At 34.0% G+C, this 19,324-nt stretch overlaps 1 protein-coding gene across 1 annotated transcript; it reads right to left on the minus strand.

Moving 5' to 3' along the window:
- Nucleotides 1-6,977: 6,977 nt before the first annotated feature.
- Nucleotides 6,978-9,975, minus strand: LOC145069957 (indole-3-pyruvate monooxygenase YUCCA2-like). Its single transcript, XM_079016890.1, has 4 exons — nucleotides 8,948-9,975; nucleotides 7,861-8,109; nucleotides 7,535-7,657; nucleotides 6,978-7,432 (listed from the first exon to the last, which is right to left on the minus strand). The coding sequence occupies exons 1-4, from the start codon at nucleotides 9,629-9,631 to the stop codon at nucleotides 7,235-7,237; spliced, it is 1,254 nt and encodes a 417-aa protein (XP_078873016.1). The 5' UTR covers nucleotides 9,632-9,975; the 3' UTR covers nucleotides 6,978-7,234.
- Nucleotides 9,976-19,324: the final 9,349 nt, after the last annotated feature.

Raw genomic sequence — 19,324 nt, forward strand, 5'->3', positions numbered from 1 at the left:
AAAAAATTTTAACCCTATATATATATATATATATATATATATATATATATATATATATATATATATATATATATATATAAGTTTGACCATATTTGTCGATAATTTTCTGTCTTTTCTAGAAGACTTTGGTCCATGGTAAATTCGTTAGGAAAATGACTTAGGAGGGTAACCAACTGTTGATTTTGTTCACATTTGGTTATTTTTCTTTTTTGTCTTTTACACAATATACTATTTAACTGGTTGTAGGTGCACATAAAAACCATTGCAACCTGCTATTAAAGGATTGTGTCGACTTTGTCATCTCCGATGATTCTCCGGTCATCTTCTCCGACGAGTCTCCAACCAAACATGAATTTTTCGGCGACTTTGTCATTTCCAAAAACCAACAAGTTTGAAGGGTTTTCAAATTTGTGGGTTTAAAGAGTTTTAGATTTGTGGGTTTAAACTCAAATGGTTCCAAAAATCATTCATCAGCTGTTGTTTTCGATTTCTAGGGTATTAATCATTCCAAGAACTAGAACACAAACCTGGAAAGCATAGATTTCCAAATTCGGTTTTTGCCATGGATGTAGCTTCTAACCCACTTCCAGATCTGGACCTTTAAAACAATTTCATCCATTGAGTGTTGGATATGAGAAAACAAGCTGGTGTGTGTGTGTGTTTGTATGTGTCGAAAATCATACCAAATCATTCCATGTTGTTCATCATCTTTGGTTTAAGATTACTGGGTTTCAAAAATTGTTCCAAGAACACATAACCATGAACACACATCTAAAATTGATTCAGAAATCTAATGTACACATCTGAAACCAACAATTTATGGAATGAATATGATGAACACACTTCCGAAATCGATTTCTGGACACAAATCTAATAATCTACAAGCTTTTGATTTCGTTTATGGGTTATTAAATATGGGTTTGAAGGTTCATCCATGGCATGTCAGAGTTTTTGTTTTTGAAATGGTTTGACAGTTATTGTTGGGTTAATCGGATTTATGAGTGTATGTGTATTTTAGGAAAACGGTTTTTATTTTAACTATTTGATTTAGATTAGGAAATTGTCTGCTTGCTTAACAAGTATTGTGTATTGGTTTAGGTTACTGCTTTCGTTAGTATAAATAAGGACATGTATTCATCAGTTTAGATAGAGATCTACAGCAATAAATTCCTTTGTCACATTTTTTTATTGTTCCTCCTTTGTTTTGTCCACATAGTTTCTCTTGGGTATCAAGGTATTACTAGTTTAATACCTTACACTTGGTATTAGAGCCTAAGGATTGTGAAGAAGTAGGGCAGTCGGTTTGATAGTCAGTTTAAAAAAAAGTGTAGCCCTTCGCTGCAGGGAAGACGCAACAGGAATCGGGTTAAGTTGAAGGGGGTGTGATTGTTTTTGAGTGTGAGTTGAAGCATCTCAACAGCAACCCTGATTTTTCTTGGTCGGGCATGTTTTAACGTATAGAGAGACTAATCGGAGGCGCGAAATAAACAGAAAGGAAGACATTAAAGCAGGTGGCTTTAATTTGGTTCATTTTGCAGGTGACGGAAGACGGTAAAGGTGGTCATGACCGTGTCTTGTTGTTCACTGGAAAAGTGCTCTCGGAACAAGTTCGATTAGGTCGAGGTTATCAAAAAAGAGAATAAGATGTTGACCGGTTGAACTCAAAAGGCAGGAAAAATCAAAGGGTTGTGTTTATATTAATTGGAGAACAATGATTGGCAAGGAAGAAAGTTCGACTTGTTCATGATAAGGGGATATCGACGTAGGTACGTGAAAAGCGGGTAGGAAGGATTCGTTAAAGTAGGTGGCTTTGGATTCAGTTTGTTTGGCATGATTAAAAGAAAATAATAAAGCAGGTGGCTTTGTTTTCTTGGTCGGTGGAGATGCCTCTTTAAGCAAAGTTGATCAGAACAAATGAAGAGATTGCAGAAACAACACGGTGTGAATATTATTGCGGTGGATGTTCAAATCAGATGGCTTTGGATATGGTCGGGGAGAGGTCGTCAATCCGGGAAACGTCTAGATGGTAATGACCGTATCCAATGGGATGTCATGTTACATATTACTTGTGTTGTGAACAGTCAAAAGGGTATGGAGGACTTTGGAGGTGACCGAGATGGAGATCGGGTGTCCGAGAAAAGTCGGGATGGTTTAGGAAGATAGTGATTCAACACTGCTGTGAACGAGATGTATGACCAATCTGATTAAGTGGGTGATTGTTGGGTTAATCGGATTTTTAAGTGTATGTGTATTTTGTGAAAACACTTTTTATTTTAACTATTTGATTTAGATTAGGAAATTATGTGCTTACTTAACAAGTACTACGTATTAGTTTAGGTTACTACTTTCATTTGTATAAATAAGGACATGTATTCGTTAGTGTAGATAGAGATCTGCAGCAATAAAATCATTTTTCATAGTTTTTCTTGTTCCTCTTTGTTTCCTCCACATAGTTTATCTTGGGCATCAAGGTATTACTAGCAGTTTAATACATTATATTTATCCATGGAAGAAACATGGTCAGGATGTCTTAGTCGATTTCTGATATTTGTTTTTTTTTTTTGGTTTAAATGATTTAGGAAAAGATTTAAAATCGTTGGAAAAGTAATGTTCGTCGATAACTCGCTGGAGAAGATGACCGGAGAGTTGCTGGAGATGACCAATTTGCCGAAAACCTTCAATAACTTGTAATAAGAGTATATTTTGAACACTTACAACAAGTTTAGTGGTAATGGTGTACAAAAAAGTGACTAAATATGAACAAGAGGATTCATTAGCCTCTTAAGTGATTTTCCGTAAATTCTTCTGTGTAATCCATTTCCGGCTTATGATATCATCGTTATATTGTAGTGTGTATGACTTTGTCTTTAACATATCTTATAATTTTTTTGTTAGTTTATGCTAAATATCTATCTATCAAAAATGTATAATATGAAAATATGCAACTATTATTGTAATTGTTGAATTGCAAAGAAATGATACTCCATATATATATATATATATATATATAATATATATATATATATATATATATATATATATATATATATATATATATATATATATATATATATATGAGTAAGATCAAATAATATATATATATATATATATGAGTAAGATCAAATAAGAACACATAAAATGTTGAGAACACGAGAACAGATCTGGACCATCTAATTCTTAAGATGTGTAGCTATAATTAATTGTTATTTTTCTAATTATTAATACATTTAAATTTTAAATTTTAAATTAAAGAAAATTATATAGGATATTAAGGTAAATAAGCATTACCCTAATTTGGTAAACTCCTATAATTACTATGTGTTACTCTATTTTGTTGAACTAATCTCAAAGAACATTCAATCGACATCATCATCTCACCATCTCATCTCATAGAACATATCAGAAGCCGACCAAGACCATAGAGTCGGAGGAGGCCATGAAATCAGTGTAAGAGCACTCATACAACTCGATTTTAGTTCATTAGTTTTCATTGGGGATTCTAGACCAGCAAATCGATTTCAATTTGGAAGGTATGGTCTCGATTTTGCTTAAATGTTGTTGTGAAGATAAAGGTTGATGATGGAGGCTACGTCGATGGTGGTTTCCTGGTTATGAAGGGTGAAGGTTGTCGGCATGATGATAATGATGGGTACGATTAGGGCTTCCTTTATCTTTCATTTATTCATAATCGATTCATTGATATCTCACGTTTCTTCGATACGACACCATACCTTCTATTTTCTCTTCACGTCATTGCTTCTATTTTAACCAGTCTCAAATTCTATTTCTTTTTTATCTCCATCTCTTTTACTTTAAAGCCCTAACTGTTGGATATACTCAGCCTTTGGATGTCATTTTTCTCATCATCTTTTTAACAGGTACATATAAAGGAATGAAAAAGAAGAGCTTATGATGAATTGTAACAATTTCATTCTAGAAGTTGGCTCATGTGGGCTCTCGTCCTAGAAGATACACATTTTTTTGGCCGGGAGGCACTTCAATCAGAGACAAAACAAGGTAATTTTACTTTTGACTCTTTTTTTTTACTAACATCTGTTTAGGCACATGGTTTCATGTCTTATTAGCTCAAGCAATCTGACTTGCAAGCTTTTTATGTGAAATTGAAATCTATCTATCCAGTTATTATTGTCCAAAATTTGGACAACAAGGGTATTGTTGTCAAAAATTTGTAATCTTCTTTCTGTAATTCTGATTATTAGTTGATCATGTTTTCGTTAAATCTGTGCTTGCAAATAACCTGTGAGTATGGATGAATTTTTTGTGCAATCTGATAGCAGGCCAACCGTCCTCATGGGAAATTCTTTGAATTTTTTTTTTACGTTTGAATGCTCGACAAAGGTAAACAGTATTGTCAATATCCAATGCTTTATTGCTAATCAGAGAGATGCGAGAGAAAGTTTTGAACTGACTATGAAGGTTCTAAGAGTTCTTCCATATGGGTTTTGTGGAGGTCCTTTGGATTTTTTTGAGAAGATGAAAGGTGAAAAATTTGAGCTAGAGAAGAATGAAAAATTGTATTATGTTCTATATTTTTTTTAGATGTATGTTATATTATATTTTTGATGAATTCATTTACGTTAGAATGTGTATTTATTTATGAATAGAAGTGTATTCATTTGTGAATAGCAGTGCATTCATATGTGAATGAATATATTTATTTATGATTAGAGGTATTCATATATTCATTTTAGAATAAAATGGTACTTATTTGTTAATAGCAGTGTATTCATTTGTGAAGAACAGTGTTATCATGTGTTAATTATTGTATTTATTTATGATTAGATGTATTGTTTTTATAAAGAAATGATAATTTTTATAGTTTTTTTATTTTCAGTTGATTGAAAAAATGAATTGGATTACTTGTAAATTGATGTGTATTCATTTGTGATTGGAGTAGTATCAGGTGTTTTGAAAAAGAAAATTCATTTATGAATACAAATGTATTAATATGGGGTTCGATTTCTTTTCATTTTTTAAACACTAAAAAAACGTGAAATAGGATAAAAAAAATTGATTTTTTTTAAGAAAAAAATAATTTTTTTTTAGTTTTAAAATAAATTTTGATAAAAATATTTTTTATATTTCATTAATAAGAAAAATAAAAAATCGAATATTTTTTTTCTTTTTTGGTAACTGACCCTAAATTTAAGGAAATTTGATTAAATTTTATTTTATTTTAATTTAATTAAAATATAAAAATACTAATATGTTATTATATATTGATTGGTCCAGAATTGTTCTCATATTCTTAATCTTTTAAGTGTTTTCATTTGATCATTCCTATATATATATATATATATATATATATATATATATATATATATATATATATATATATATATATATATATATATATATATATATATATATATATATATATGTGTTATAAACAAATATAGCTTAGTATTTTTAACCTTGAAAAATTATACGTTATTATTAACTAGGTCAATTCAATGCCAAAGTAAAACAAAACTAATTCAAGGAAAGAGGGATTTTTCAACATGGGATCTTATGGGCCCTCCCAATGATTTGTAGGGCGTTTTCCTCCTGTCCTTCATTAGGGAATTGTCCTAGCCAATTTTCACCTTCGACCTCTTTACAAAAAAAAACGTGTAATTGGTTATAAAACCAAGTGCAGAAGTGCTTTGAATAGAATTGAGTTACATTGTGAACGTATAACTCAATTTTAAAATAAATTCCATATTTCCATCACCATCGTTGCCGCTGCGGCTAGAGCTGCCACCGGAGCATCCCCCAACGTAACAAAAAAAAAAAAAAAAAAAGAACTCAAATCATCCCCACTCACTGTTTTTTCACTTCTCCCAACCGGTCCTTATCAGTCACTAACCTATCAATGGACAGGGTTCTCTCATGTTTCAAGATTTGTACACCATGCTGATAATGTTGTACCTCCATTGATCTCATCCATCCTTCCATTTGTCACCACATCAGCAGTAGCTTTTGTCTTAAATTGGAGTAGGCCCCAATCCAATCATTGAAAAAAATATAACTTAGTTAAGTGTTTTAGATTTGTGGTGCACTTTGCTTAGAGCCTCTAACCCCACCTCCACCCCACCCCATGCCTTGGGTTATTGGTGTGGTCCTCCTCCCCTAGGGTCTCCTCTTTGATAAGGATCTTTGTTGTCATCACTTTGAAAGTTTTGTCATGGTTTTGCAATGGAAATTCACACATTAATTCGCTATGAATTTGTATTGACACGGAAATGGACGCGACTCATAAGTTTTCTAGTGATATATTATTATGATTTTTCCACAAAAGAGAGAATGAGAGTGAGTTCCTCTCCACTTTGTTCCACCTCAATTGGTAGAAAAAAATTTATATTTTTCGTCATCGGGAATTAATTAATTAGTCTCGGTCCTATTTCAATATAAGACATAACACAAATACAAAACCTTCTTGTGTCATCGTTTCTTATGCAAGAACCAAAGTCTTGGTGATGTCTCAAGGAATGTTAGTGAGAGGATATTTGGCGTCTCAAATAGGAGTGTATGTACAAGATAGGGTATATAAGCACATACGTATATAGTTAGATATACTGATATAGACACCTATGAATATCTTGTTAAGAGAACTAGTAAAATCAAGATTGAACTATTTACTGACATTATATGAATTTCACAGCTTTTTTTGTAATCAAGTCCTTTTACAAGAAATCGACAAAGACGTATCGGTCCCCATACAAATGACAAATTTCGTATCTCTTATCAATTATTTTTTTGGATATTGACGAATCAATATTCAACAAAAGTAGGTCAAACAGATGATAATAGATTGTGCTCTTATTTCAAAATCCAAGTACCTTAAAAGTCATAAGAGACCGATAGATGCATATATATATATATGGGTATTAAGGTTCAAAAGATCAACAAATTTCAACCAAAAATGACAACTAGTCAAGAATGTATATATACGACTACAAAATTTTATTCCTATTAACCCAAAGCACTATGGGAGATAAAAAATACAACGCAAAATTATTGGATTGTTAAAATCCCCTATTTCAAAGCATAAAGGAAATAAACATTCATATTTATATACCTCAAAATTTACCCTAGTTACTAGCTATGGACAACAAGAACTATGTACAAACTTAATGTTTATGTACATTTAGCAAACATAAAACACATTCCCTAATGAAACTAAGAACACGCACGTAAAATAATAATCTCTATATATAAATCTATACTAGTTCTATGTCCGTTGTAGACACACACATTTTCCATCTGAGTATTGACGTGAAATATCTTTCGCAACCCTGGAAGCATCCATGGACGCACCAAACAAACCTCGTTTTGTAAATCCTACTGCATATAACCCTCTTTCTCCTTTCCATCCTTCTGGATACTTTTTCTTAGGAAATCCATCTTTTTTTGAGAATAGATTCGTGTCCTACAAACAAAATAATATCATAAATATTATGTCGTATTGCATGTCAAAAATTGAATGTTTCCGTATCAATTTTAAATCAACTTATTAGAATTTGTAGTATACCTTCAACCAAGTGGGAACATTACTTCTATAACCCGTAGCTAGAATTATGGCATCAAATTTCTCCTTTCTGCCATCTACAAACTCCACAATGTTACATTCTAGTCTCTTTATTGCTGGGTAAACCTACACAAGATACATATCCGAAGCATATTTGAGATGTTTATCAAATCATTCAATTGTAATCGATCACGTTTAACACTTAGGATACATGCACACTGTGATATATATATATATATATATATATATATATATATATATATATATATATATATATATATATATATATATATATATATAGCCGATTAATGTAGAAAAGTAGCTAGTACCTTGATATCGCCACTTCTGATCTTTGCGAGCGTGCCTACATCCAATACGGGTGTTTTTCCAGAAATGCCCTTTAGTTCGAGTGGACCAAGTTTTGGTCTAGTGAGGCCAAGAAGACTCGTGTCACCGAGCATACAGCGTGATATGAAAAGCAAGAGCTGATCAACTATTCGCACAGGAAACCACTTAAGCAGCCACATCGATATACCAAAAGTTGATATCCCAAACATCTCTTGTGGCAACACATGCAACTGAAAAAGTTACCCACAAAAGCAAATCAAAAACTAGGGTTTTAAAAAGCAAGTGAAGCAGAAGTGGGTTTCAATGCCCTTTGGAATCTTTTTTTGAGTTTTCAGGAAAAGAAAGATTATCAAAGAGACGCAACAATGCGCATGCATACGAATTTCAAGAAAATTCTAACCCTAACAGGCTTAATTAATCTATTGACTCTTTGGGTTGTTGTCCTATTTGACTTTCCAGTATAAGCTATTTCTTACCGGCAAAAGAGTTGTTCTACACTTTCCAACAAAAGCAAATTTAGAAACATCTTTGGAAATGAAACTGGAAAAGATCTGATGCACTTGATATTCTTTTTTTAAAGTATTTATTTTATATTGAATATAAGTATTGAAGATTCTAGAAGTACATCAATCACTCTAAAACTACACAGCAAAGTTAAAGCTCAATGAAACAGGACCATTGTCCTCGTGATTTGACATTATCATTCTTTGAGTTTAGCACGAAAAAGTGACTATCCATCGGTCCATCCCAGTTATGCAAAAAGAAATAAAGAAAGAACGGTTTAAAAGTCCTCAATCTTTTGTTACTTGGATTTTTAGTTAATTATTCTATTAAACTGTTGAAAATTATTGAAATAGTAACACAATCCTCCAAGGGAAAAAAAATTAAAGGATTCTTGCATCGTTTTATAATCTTGGATGTGACAATTGTTAGTATATCAATAAAAGTTTTCATTTTCATAAATCAAGATCGCAGCAATTTATGTGTGAGAGAGAGAGAGAGAGAGAGAGAGAGAGAGAGAGAGAGAGAGAGAGAGAGAGAGAGAGAGAGAGAGAGAGTAGAACATACTGAATCCCTAACGATAAGGGAAGGAAAAGCGTTAGAATTGCAGAGATCCAAACAAACTTCCATGCCAGAATTACCACACCCCACAACCAGAACTCGTTTATTTTGAAAACCCTCGCCGCTTTTGTAAGAACTAGTGTGTACTATTGGTCCATTGAACTCATCCATCCCCTCAAATCGAGGCACAACTTCCACAGCATTCTCACCAGTCGCAACAATTAGCCATTGACAAACATACTCAGTACCCTTCGTTTTCACCCTCCAGAACCGACACCCATCGTCATATTCTGCACTTAAAACTGTGGCATTGAAAACTGGCTTCAATTCGAAGTTTTTCGCGTAGGATTCAAGGTACGATAAAAACTGTTCTTTTGTAGGGTAGGTTGGAAAATCTACAGGAAAGGACATAAGCGGAAGCTGGCAGAATTGTTTTGGAAGATGAAGGCGAAGTCGATCATAGGTTTTGAATTGCCATAAAGAAGCTATGCAGTTTGCCTGTTCAAGAATCATGGCTGGGACGCCGTGGTTCTTGAGACAAGCGGCGGTGGCAAGGCCTGAAGGACCAGCTCCGACAATGACCGGCCCTGGCACCCAAACACGGCGAGGTAGGGAGTCTGAGTTTGTTGAAGTTATCATCTTGGGTTGAAGATACGGATCATGAACTTTCTTGAATTCAACTTCTTCCATCAACCAGAGAAGAATCTTGATTCTTGAAGAATGCACAAACCTGTGATCAGTTGATTTGTTAAACTTGAACTTAATCCAAAAATCTTGTTATTTTGGATTAGGATGATGACTGAGATGAAGAAAGGAACATGATTTTATTATGGATATCAATATCAATCAGAATGATTTGGGAGAGATTTCAGGAGGGAGATATGGATAAATACGAGGTGAGGAAATTAATCAAGAAAATTTATCTGTTTCAAATATTTGAGTTTCTAATCAAAAAATTAAACACCTGGAGAACTTTGCCAATAGAGGGGAGTTTTGGTTTATGAAGGATGATGGAGGTGAAGTCATAGGTGTGTATCTCTACATGTGCGTTATATATATAGACTCGCTTTTTCGTATATACTTTATTTTTATTTTTATTGGTAGTTATAAAATTGTGTAGAATTTTTTTGAAGTACAAGATTCATGTTACTTCAAATTACAATAACAAGAAATGGAAATTAATATTAGAGTAAATTACATAAATGGTCCATATGATTTACTGAAATGGCCACTATGAGTCCAACTTTTGAAAATTTGGCTCGTATAATTTTTGTGTATTTATTTTTTGTATTGTTGATTATTCGGTCTAACTTCATTAGAAATAAAATGCTAAATATGAGTAAATCTTCTCTTCCTATCTAATAAAAGATTCTTTTTTTGCAACATGGCATTTGTTAAACCTAGAATTTTACACAGTGAAGTGTCTATTTTGCCCTTATGAAACTAAAAATTAAAATTCAAACTCTTTTAAATTTACAGCCGTAATTTGTGTACCCGGTATCTCTCTATATTTGAAAATCGACTAGATAAATATAGATTGATTTGCATCCCTCCGTAGTTGTTCTTTCCAATCATCGTCTCTCTGAATTGGTTACAAGAATGAAACTATGGAATCACTATTTCAGATTGATGGCTACTATCAACATCATGTTTTTGTATTTGTTACCTGCTTGGTCTTCCGGTATCTCTTGCTTGGTTTTGAAGGCTCCTATCGACACCTCTAATGTACAATCTGAAAAATCCATCCTCATCTTATCTCCTGAACCATAAGCTTCTCTAGTAATTTTTCATTTTATCTCTACCCTTTTTTCATAATATATATATATACGTTTTTCTTTTAGAAATTCCATTCATTAGCTTTTCTATCTACTGAAACTAACAAAACCATACAAAGAGTCGTCAAAGTAAAATTCAAAGGCACCTGATGGAGTTATGATCAAATTGTGACAACCCGAAAGATTTGGAATAAGCAAGGTCTAGATTGTAGCCATGTGCAAGTGAATTCACAATGTAACCTTGTTGTAAATAAACTCTTCAAAGAGGGGATACATGTGGACCCTTCCAAGATCAAATTGATTGAGGGCTGGGCAACCCTAAGAACCCCAACGGAGATCAGGTAATTCTTGGGCCTCGTTGGTTATTACAAGAGGTTCATTCAGAATTTTTCCAAGATCGCCAAGCCACTCACCGCTCTAACCTAGAAGGGTGTACCCTTCACCTGGGATGCGAAACAAGAAGTTGCCTTTCAAACCTTGAAACAAGCCCTCTGTAGTGCCCCAGTGTTGTCTCTTCTAGAGGGAACATAAGATTCCGTGGTTTATTGCGACACATCAAATCAAGGGTTAGGTTGTGTACTCATGTAGTGCGGGAAGGTTATAGCCTATGCATCAAGGTAAATAAAGACCCATGAAATAAACTATACCACTCACGATCTCGAGTTGGGAGCCGTGATCTTCGCTTTAAAGATTTGGAGGCACTACATCTAAGGGACGAAGTGCACCATTTTCACAGACCACAAAAGCCTCCAGCATATCCTGAACCAAAAGGAACTAAACATGAGGCAACAGCGATGGGTTGAGCTACTGAATGACTATGAATATGAGATCAGGTACCATCCGGGTAAGGCCAATGTGGTGGCCGATGCCCTAAGCAGAAAAGAATACTTGGGTCGTCGGGCAAGAACACTAACGATGACCATCCATTCCCACTTGTATTCGTAAATCAAGAAGGCTCAACTAGAAGCCTTGAAGCCAGAGAACATCGTAAACGAAGCCTTGCGAGGGATGGACAGGAATCTTACAAGCAAAGAGGACGGAGCCTACTATCCTGTGGACCGGATCTGGACCCCAAAATTTGGAGGGTTCAGAGACGTGGTCATGAACGAAGCACACAAGACAAGGTACTTCATCCATCCGGGTTCCGACAAAATGTATTTAGACCTCAAACAACAATATTGGTGGCCGAATATGAAGGCATAACTTGCTACCTACGTGGGCAAGTGTCTGACTTGCACCAAGGTGAAGGTAGAATATCAAAAGCCACGAGACTCTTTCAACAATTGGAGATACCTGAGTGGAAATGGGAGAGAATCACAATGGATTTTAAAAACCATTTAGATTTATCAAAATTTGAATATATATTTGTATTTTATACTTTTATAATCTTAAGGGTTTTTTTGCAAAATATTTGTAAACTTAAGGATTTTGTCGCAAAAATAATTTATAGTAACCTGGAAACCTACTATTACAGGTAAAAATGGCAAAACCGGAAAAAAAAAAAAAAAAAAAAAAAAAAAAAAAAAAAAAACAAGTTTGCGGCATAAACGAACCAAAAATCTGTCGAAGGGTTAAACTGACATTTTATGTCAAATTTAAAGCTTTTTATAACATTATTGAAGGAAATATTAATAGTTGAATATAGGTACTATCAATTTAGTTAAGTTGTTTTTATTTATCTATTAAAAAGTTAAAGTTAATTTACCGTGTTTTTATTTATCTATTAAAAAGTTAAAGTTAATTTACCAAACGGTATCAACATAAGGAGTATATATATCACGTATAAAAACAATAATGGCAATTCGTCTAACGAAAAGCTCGTATTTTATTGATGTATTGTTTTGTTTGAAATAATCCAGGTTAGCATGAGTTAAGGTCTTAAGGAACATCCAAAATTTCAAGAGTAGCATCGTAAAAAAGTCATAGATTTTAAAAAGTTCTGATTCGTCTAGTAGGTTTCGTTAGGGACAATAATATAAATGACATATTAAGGTTTTTTTTTTTGACATTTTAATACTTATTGATAAATGATTTGAATATTATTTTGTCTATTCTTCCATTTTTGTCACTTGTTTTTTGAACTTATGTTTATTTTTGTTCGTATAATATGCCATCTTCGCAAACAAAAATATTCCTTTCATATATATTTAATAATATTAGATAAACATATCAAAAGGCAAAAAAGTGGTGGGGGGAGGGGCTAGATGTGACTTTTTAGATACCGTTTTCGAGAAGACAATCTTCAGTTCTAGGTGGTCTTATTGGATCCAAGGTTGACTTGAGTCTAATATGGTTTCGGTTATAGTGAACAACGAGCCAACCCAAAAGTTTCAGTTTCAAGAGGGATTCAGACAAGATGACTTGCTTTCATATTTTCTTGTCGTTCTGGTTATGAAAGGTATTCATGTTGCGTTGTAAGAATATATGTACAATGGTGTTTTAAAGGGAGTAGTTGGTTTTTTAGACTTTGTTATATCTCATTTTTTGTACGTCGATGATGTGATTTTTATTAGTAATTGGTCATATGAGAACATGACTAATTTGATCTGATTTTAAAAAAAGAAATTCCTACCTTTTGGTTTAAAAATCAGCATGTGTAAGAACAAGCTGCTTGGTATTTGAGTGAGATGGGGGACTCCCTTGCTAATCAGGTTGGGTGTCCCTGAATTTCCAAATAATCAATCAAGTCTTCATGATTATAGCATCTAGGGGTGGCATATTTCTAAGATAAAGATAGATCATCAATGTCTCATGCTTCATAAAGATATGATATACATTCTCTAGTTTCAAAAATCCATAAACTTACTATTACTAACTCCTCTCTTCAAACTTCATGATAATACACCATTAATGTTTCGTTTCCAATACAAAACCTAGTTTCAAAAATATGTAAATTTATTATTACTAACTCGTTTCTTCAAAGTCGAATGTGGACTAATACATTTCTCCTGCAATTGATTTATAGAGCCTACAACTTTAACCCAAACTCTAGACATTTTTAGACCATATTATATTTCAAATATGTGTATAATGCTACTTTCATCTTATATTTTAGAAACAAACAAAAAATTCACAAAAATATCACAGCTTAATATAATCAATTCATAGCTTAATATAGTAAATTGACAATAAATACAATAAATTATAGCTTAATATGGTCAACTTGTACTTTAATACACAAAATCAACAACTTAATATAATAAATTCAAAGTTTAATACACAAAAATTACATTCACGACCATATACTTAATTTAAAACATACATTTTGAGACTTTAATTCACAATTTAATAAAACAGTTTATGACTCTCATTTACAGTATTTACAACTTAAAACATACTTGATTTTGTTGAAACATTTAATCAAAAACCTTGTATGCAAGACAAAAATTCACAGTTTAATAAAGCATTTCAGGATCTCATTCATAGTTTAATAAAACAGTTTAGGAAACTTATTTATAGTATTCACAACTTAAAACATATTAATTCACTAATTCAAAATTAAAACTAACATTAACAGAACTAATCAACATCTATAATATAAAAACATCTTACATACCTAAACTAGCATTATTCGAGAAAACACTAACATAATAACATACATTATAAATTTAATCCGTAACATAACAACCATAATACGTAAACTTTGAATAACAATTTTCGAAAATATTACAACAAATAATAAAATAAACTTAGATTCATAACTTAATAACACTTAAAACTAAGATTAACCAAAAAAAAGAGATTAAAACATTAAATAAACAGTTTAATATCAGGAAAAACAACAAAAAAAAATCGACATGCCAGATGTGTTTCACCAGAGAGATACGAGAGAAAGAAATAAATGGAGGAGTTTGTAGTGGATCCTTAGATGGAGGCGGTTGTGGTGGATCCTTGTTGGTCATCAGAGCTTCTAGATAGGACCTTGTTGGTCGTTGGAGCCCATAGAGCTAACCTCTGATACGCCAAACGATAATGGCGCCGACGATGATACATTCCAGTAGCGGCAATAGGGTTTCAGATCTGAGATATTTTTGCTTGTGGTTGTCTTTTTTGTCGGTTCCTCTCTAGATTTGAGATATTTCGTCGAATTACATATAGGTCTGACATTTTTCGGTGGTTTTGAGAGAAAAGAAAGTTGAGGAAGTAGTTTGACAAACGTTAGATCATGTATATTGCGGAATAGTTAATCTCAAATGATCTAAAAGCTCAACAATAATGTTTAGAGTTAGATGGTTAGAGAGTTAGTCGTGGAAAAGTAAAGAAATGGAAATGACAATAATTGTTATATCAAGTATACACATAAGTTGATTCATAATGAGGAATGCATTCAAGCCAAGTTAATAAGTGAGATCGAACTTAGTGATTAAGTCACAAAAGACTTGCTCCGAAGAGAGATTGTAATCGGTTATGTGAGAGTAAGAAGTGTGAATAAGAGAAATAGAAAAGATAACTTCAGAGATGTGTATTCAGAATAATAGATGCGTGTGTTGAATACAAGAGAATAAGCTCTATTTATAGAGACTCAAGGAGTTACATTAGATTCAATCTCTAAGAGTAGCCATGCAAGGCATACTGGAAAATAGAGAGGATTACAGTAAGACAAAATGAACTAAGTAACATAGAGTGACTACGATAGATAGAGACTCCGAACGTGGTTCCTGATGAAGGAGCTTGACTGCGGGTGCTTGTTAAGTTCGATCTCACTTATTAACTTGGCTTGAATGCATTCCTCGTTATGAATCAACTTATGTGTATACTTGATATAACAATTGTTGTCATTTCCATTTCTTTACTTTTCTGCGACTAACTCTCTAACCATCTAACTCTAAATATTATTGTTGAGTTTTTAGATCCTTCGAGCTTAACTATTCTGTAATATACTTGATCTAAAGTTTGTTCAAGTGTGTCTCAAAGTTTTTCTCTCAACAATTGGTATCAGAGCCATAGTTAGGGGGAAATTGTTGAATCATAAAAAGTGACCCTCTTGAACTTCAGCTACCGCAGCCGACAAGCACCCGCAGTCAAGCTCCTTCATCAGGAACTGCATCCGAAGTCTCTATCTACCACAGTCACTCTATGTTACTTAGTTCATTTTGTCTTACTGTAATCCTCTCTATTGTCCAGTATGCCTTGCATGGCTACTCTTATAGATTGAATCTAATGTAACTCCTTGAGTCTCTATAAATAGAGCTCATTCTCTTGTATTCAACACACGCATCTATTATTCAGAATACACATCTCTAATGACCCTCTTGAACTTCAGCTACTGCAGCCGACAAGCACCCGCAGTCAAGCTCCTTCATCAGGAACCGCATCTGGAATCTCTATCTATCGCAGCCACTCTATGTTACTTAGTTCATTTTGTTTTACTGTAATCCTCTCTATTGTCCAGTATGCCTTGCATGGCTACTCTTAGAGATTGAATCTAATGTAACTCCTTGAGTCTCTATAAATAGAGCTCATTCTCTTGTATTCAACACACACATCTATTATTCTGAATACACATCTCTGAAGTTATCTTTTCTATGTATCTTACTCACACTTCTTACTTTCACGTAACCGATTACAATCTCTCTTCGGAACAAGTCTTTTGTGACTTAATCACTAAGTTCAATCTCACTTATTAACTTGGCTTGAATTCATTCCTCGTTATGAATCAACTTATGTGTATACTTGATATAACAATTGTTGTCATTTTCATTTCTTTACTTTTCCGCGACTAAATCTCTAACCATCTAACTCTAAATATTATTGTTGAGCTTTTAGATCCTTCGCGATTAACTATTCCGCAATATACTTGATCTAACGTTTGTTCAAATGTGTCTCAAAGTTTTTCTCTCAACAATTGGTATCAGAGCCATAGTGGTTGCTTTTTGAAAACGGAACTCTGATTTTCAAAGGGCCTTCTATACCACTGAAGCTCATTTCTTAAAAAAAAAAACTTCAAAAATATGGCACAATCGTTATCTCTGAATGTTTCCAACAGTGTTGGTGGTTCTAATCGAGCCCCAATACTGGTAGCAAATGAATATCATCACTAGTCACAAAGAATGGAAAGATACTTATGGAGACTTGGTAGAGATGTATGGTGATCTGTTGAACAAGGACCACATGTCCCTGTTCTTATACCTATTCAAACCGATGGTGCCACATCCAGACTAAGAGGAGGTCAACCAGTCATGAATCGACCCACCAAGGATGATCTCGATAAAATGGAAAATGATGTTGTTGATTTTTATGAAATCTCATGTTGAGTTGCTCCTAACAACTTCGATATTATCATAAATTGCAAATCAGCAAAAAAGATCTGGGAAGTTCTCAAGAATCTGTACGAAGGCTCGGAACAAGCACAAGATAAGAAGCTTACAACTGCACTCAATGAGTTCAACAACTTCAAAGCTCATATTGGCGAAAGTTTAGAAGACTCCTGTAACCATGAAACAAATCTTCAGTTTCTTAATGGTTTGGGAAGACATTGGACTACGACTAAGATGATAGTCCAAGGCGATAGAAAGATTCATTCTTTGTCACTCTACAAGCTCTATGGAGAACTGCAAGCACAAGAATCCACCGTACTCAAAGATTGTGCTGACTTCGGAGGACCTCTTGCTCTCATAGCACAAGCTCCACATAACCAATCTTACTCTCCCTTGTATGACACTCCACCGCAGTCACACGAAGCTGATTCAGAGTATGATGATGAAGAAGAATTTCAAAAGGCGATTGCTCTAGTTAGCAAACAATTCAACCGACTACCACCTCACTCTTTTCGCAAAAATCAACAATTCAACAAACCACCTTTCAATCGTAAATTCAGCCCACAAAACAATCACTCTCATTATCCTAAAAGTTCTCATCCACCATCGCACTCTCAAAATACTCAACCAAAGGAAGCACCGCAGTCTACTCAAACCACTGACTCCAGTACTCCCTCAGAAGACAAAACTGATATTGTAATTTGCCACAAATGCAACAAAGAAAATCACTTTGCAAAAGATTGTAAGGCCAATGTAGTAAAAGACAGAGCATTCTACCTTAAAATGGCTCAAGATTTGGAAGATAAGGAAAAGGCAAGGGCATACGTAGCCCATGTCAAAAGAGACCATCAAGTTTTGTCATCCGGAGAGGAAGATGAAGACATCAACAGTGTCAAAAGAAAAGGGAAGATCTGCATGCTGGCAACTGCGGATGATGATGGGTCTACAAAGCTGGACAAGAACTACTGCTACATGGCAAAGGATGAAACTCTAAGCATCATCGAACAGGTAAAACTCATGATCCAGACTCTAAACTTTAGCATGAATGACTATCAACCTTACATAGATGATCTTAATGACACATGTGTTGCCGTCCTTACAGACTATAACAAAGCCTTAGATGAGAAGAACATTGCGTCCTAGGAGATGTTCCATGTGAGAGGACAACTGGATAACAAAAGACTCAAAATGGCTATGTTAGAAATGAACTTAGAGTTAGAAAAAGATGCAAGAATGTTGAGTGAAACACAATTAGAGATAGCTTTGAACTAGAGAGATTTAGCTCAGAGTGAAATTGTATGTTTAAATCTCTTAATCGAAAATTTGTTCAATGAAAGTGAAGCTATTGAAAATTTGGTAAATAATGGAACCGTAGATAACACATACAATTGGGGTTGGTCAAATGGACATCCTACCGCAATGGATTCCTCACCCCGGTTCAACAAAGACAGACTATATGTTCCTCTAGACCGAGAATTTCATTTCCCAGTCAATAACAAGACCTCTCTCGAAGATATCAAAACTCACTTCGGTAAACTGCATAATCTAAGCAATAATTGTGTCATTGAGGAAATTGTGCCTGAGGTTTCGGGTCACACATGTGATCAAATTCCTATCTGTGGCGCCACTTACCCAAATTCTCAAACCTCATCTGTAGTTGATGAAGAAATTGTCATTAAGGACCCCGAAGTCTCGACAGACTTTCCATCTCTGTCCTCAGACCGTGGTGTCTCACACTGTAGTCAAAAGTCCCACAAAAGTCCTACTAAAGTCCCAACTAAGACTTACTCCGCGGTAGTCAAGTCATCCCTACCGCAGTCTTCGAACAAAAGTTTTGCCACTCTTCAAACAATTCATCATGAATTACCCATAGAAAACTTTGAAGTGGGTCAATGCTCTCAAATACCTGAATCTTCAAGTTCGGATGACTCAAGCCCACGTTTTCACAAAATTTCAAAGGGTTCTAGGAAACCGCAGTTGAACAACAGAGACTGCGGTTCACCAAAATCCTTAGCTAAAAGGGCTTTCAAAGAAGAAATTCGCTCCCGAGGCACAAATAGACAAACTTTTTGAAAAAACAAGAAGCATGTCAGATTTCAAAAGTCCAAAAGTCCAGAAAAATTTGTTTTCTCTCACTATTTTTCAAAAAATTCTACCATCAAGAAAACATACAAAAAGGAATCTACAGTTTCAACAGTCATTCCTACTTCATCTGACACAACCCAAAAAGGTGTAAAGTCTTTTCGAAACAATGGTTTTCAAATCTATTCCTCAGATGATCCGAAATGGAAAGGTATCTTACCCACTCCAACACTTTTAAAGTCACATCAAAATTTTAACAAGTGGAAGGG

This window comes from Lactuca serriola, chromosome 8 (genome assembly GCF_051521515.1).
Source record: "Lactuca serriola cultivar US96UC23 chromosome 8, Lser_US96UC23_V15, whole genome shotgun sequence".
Classification (NCBI taxonomy): domain Eukaryota; kingdom Viridiplantae; phylum Streptophyta; class Magnoliopsida; order Asterales; family Asteraceae; genus Lactuca; species Lactuca serriola.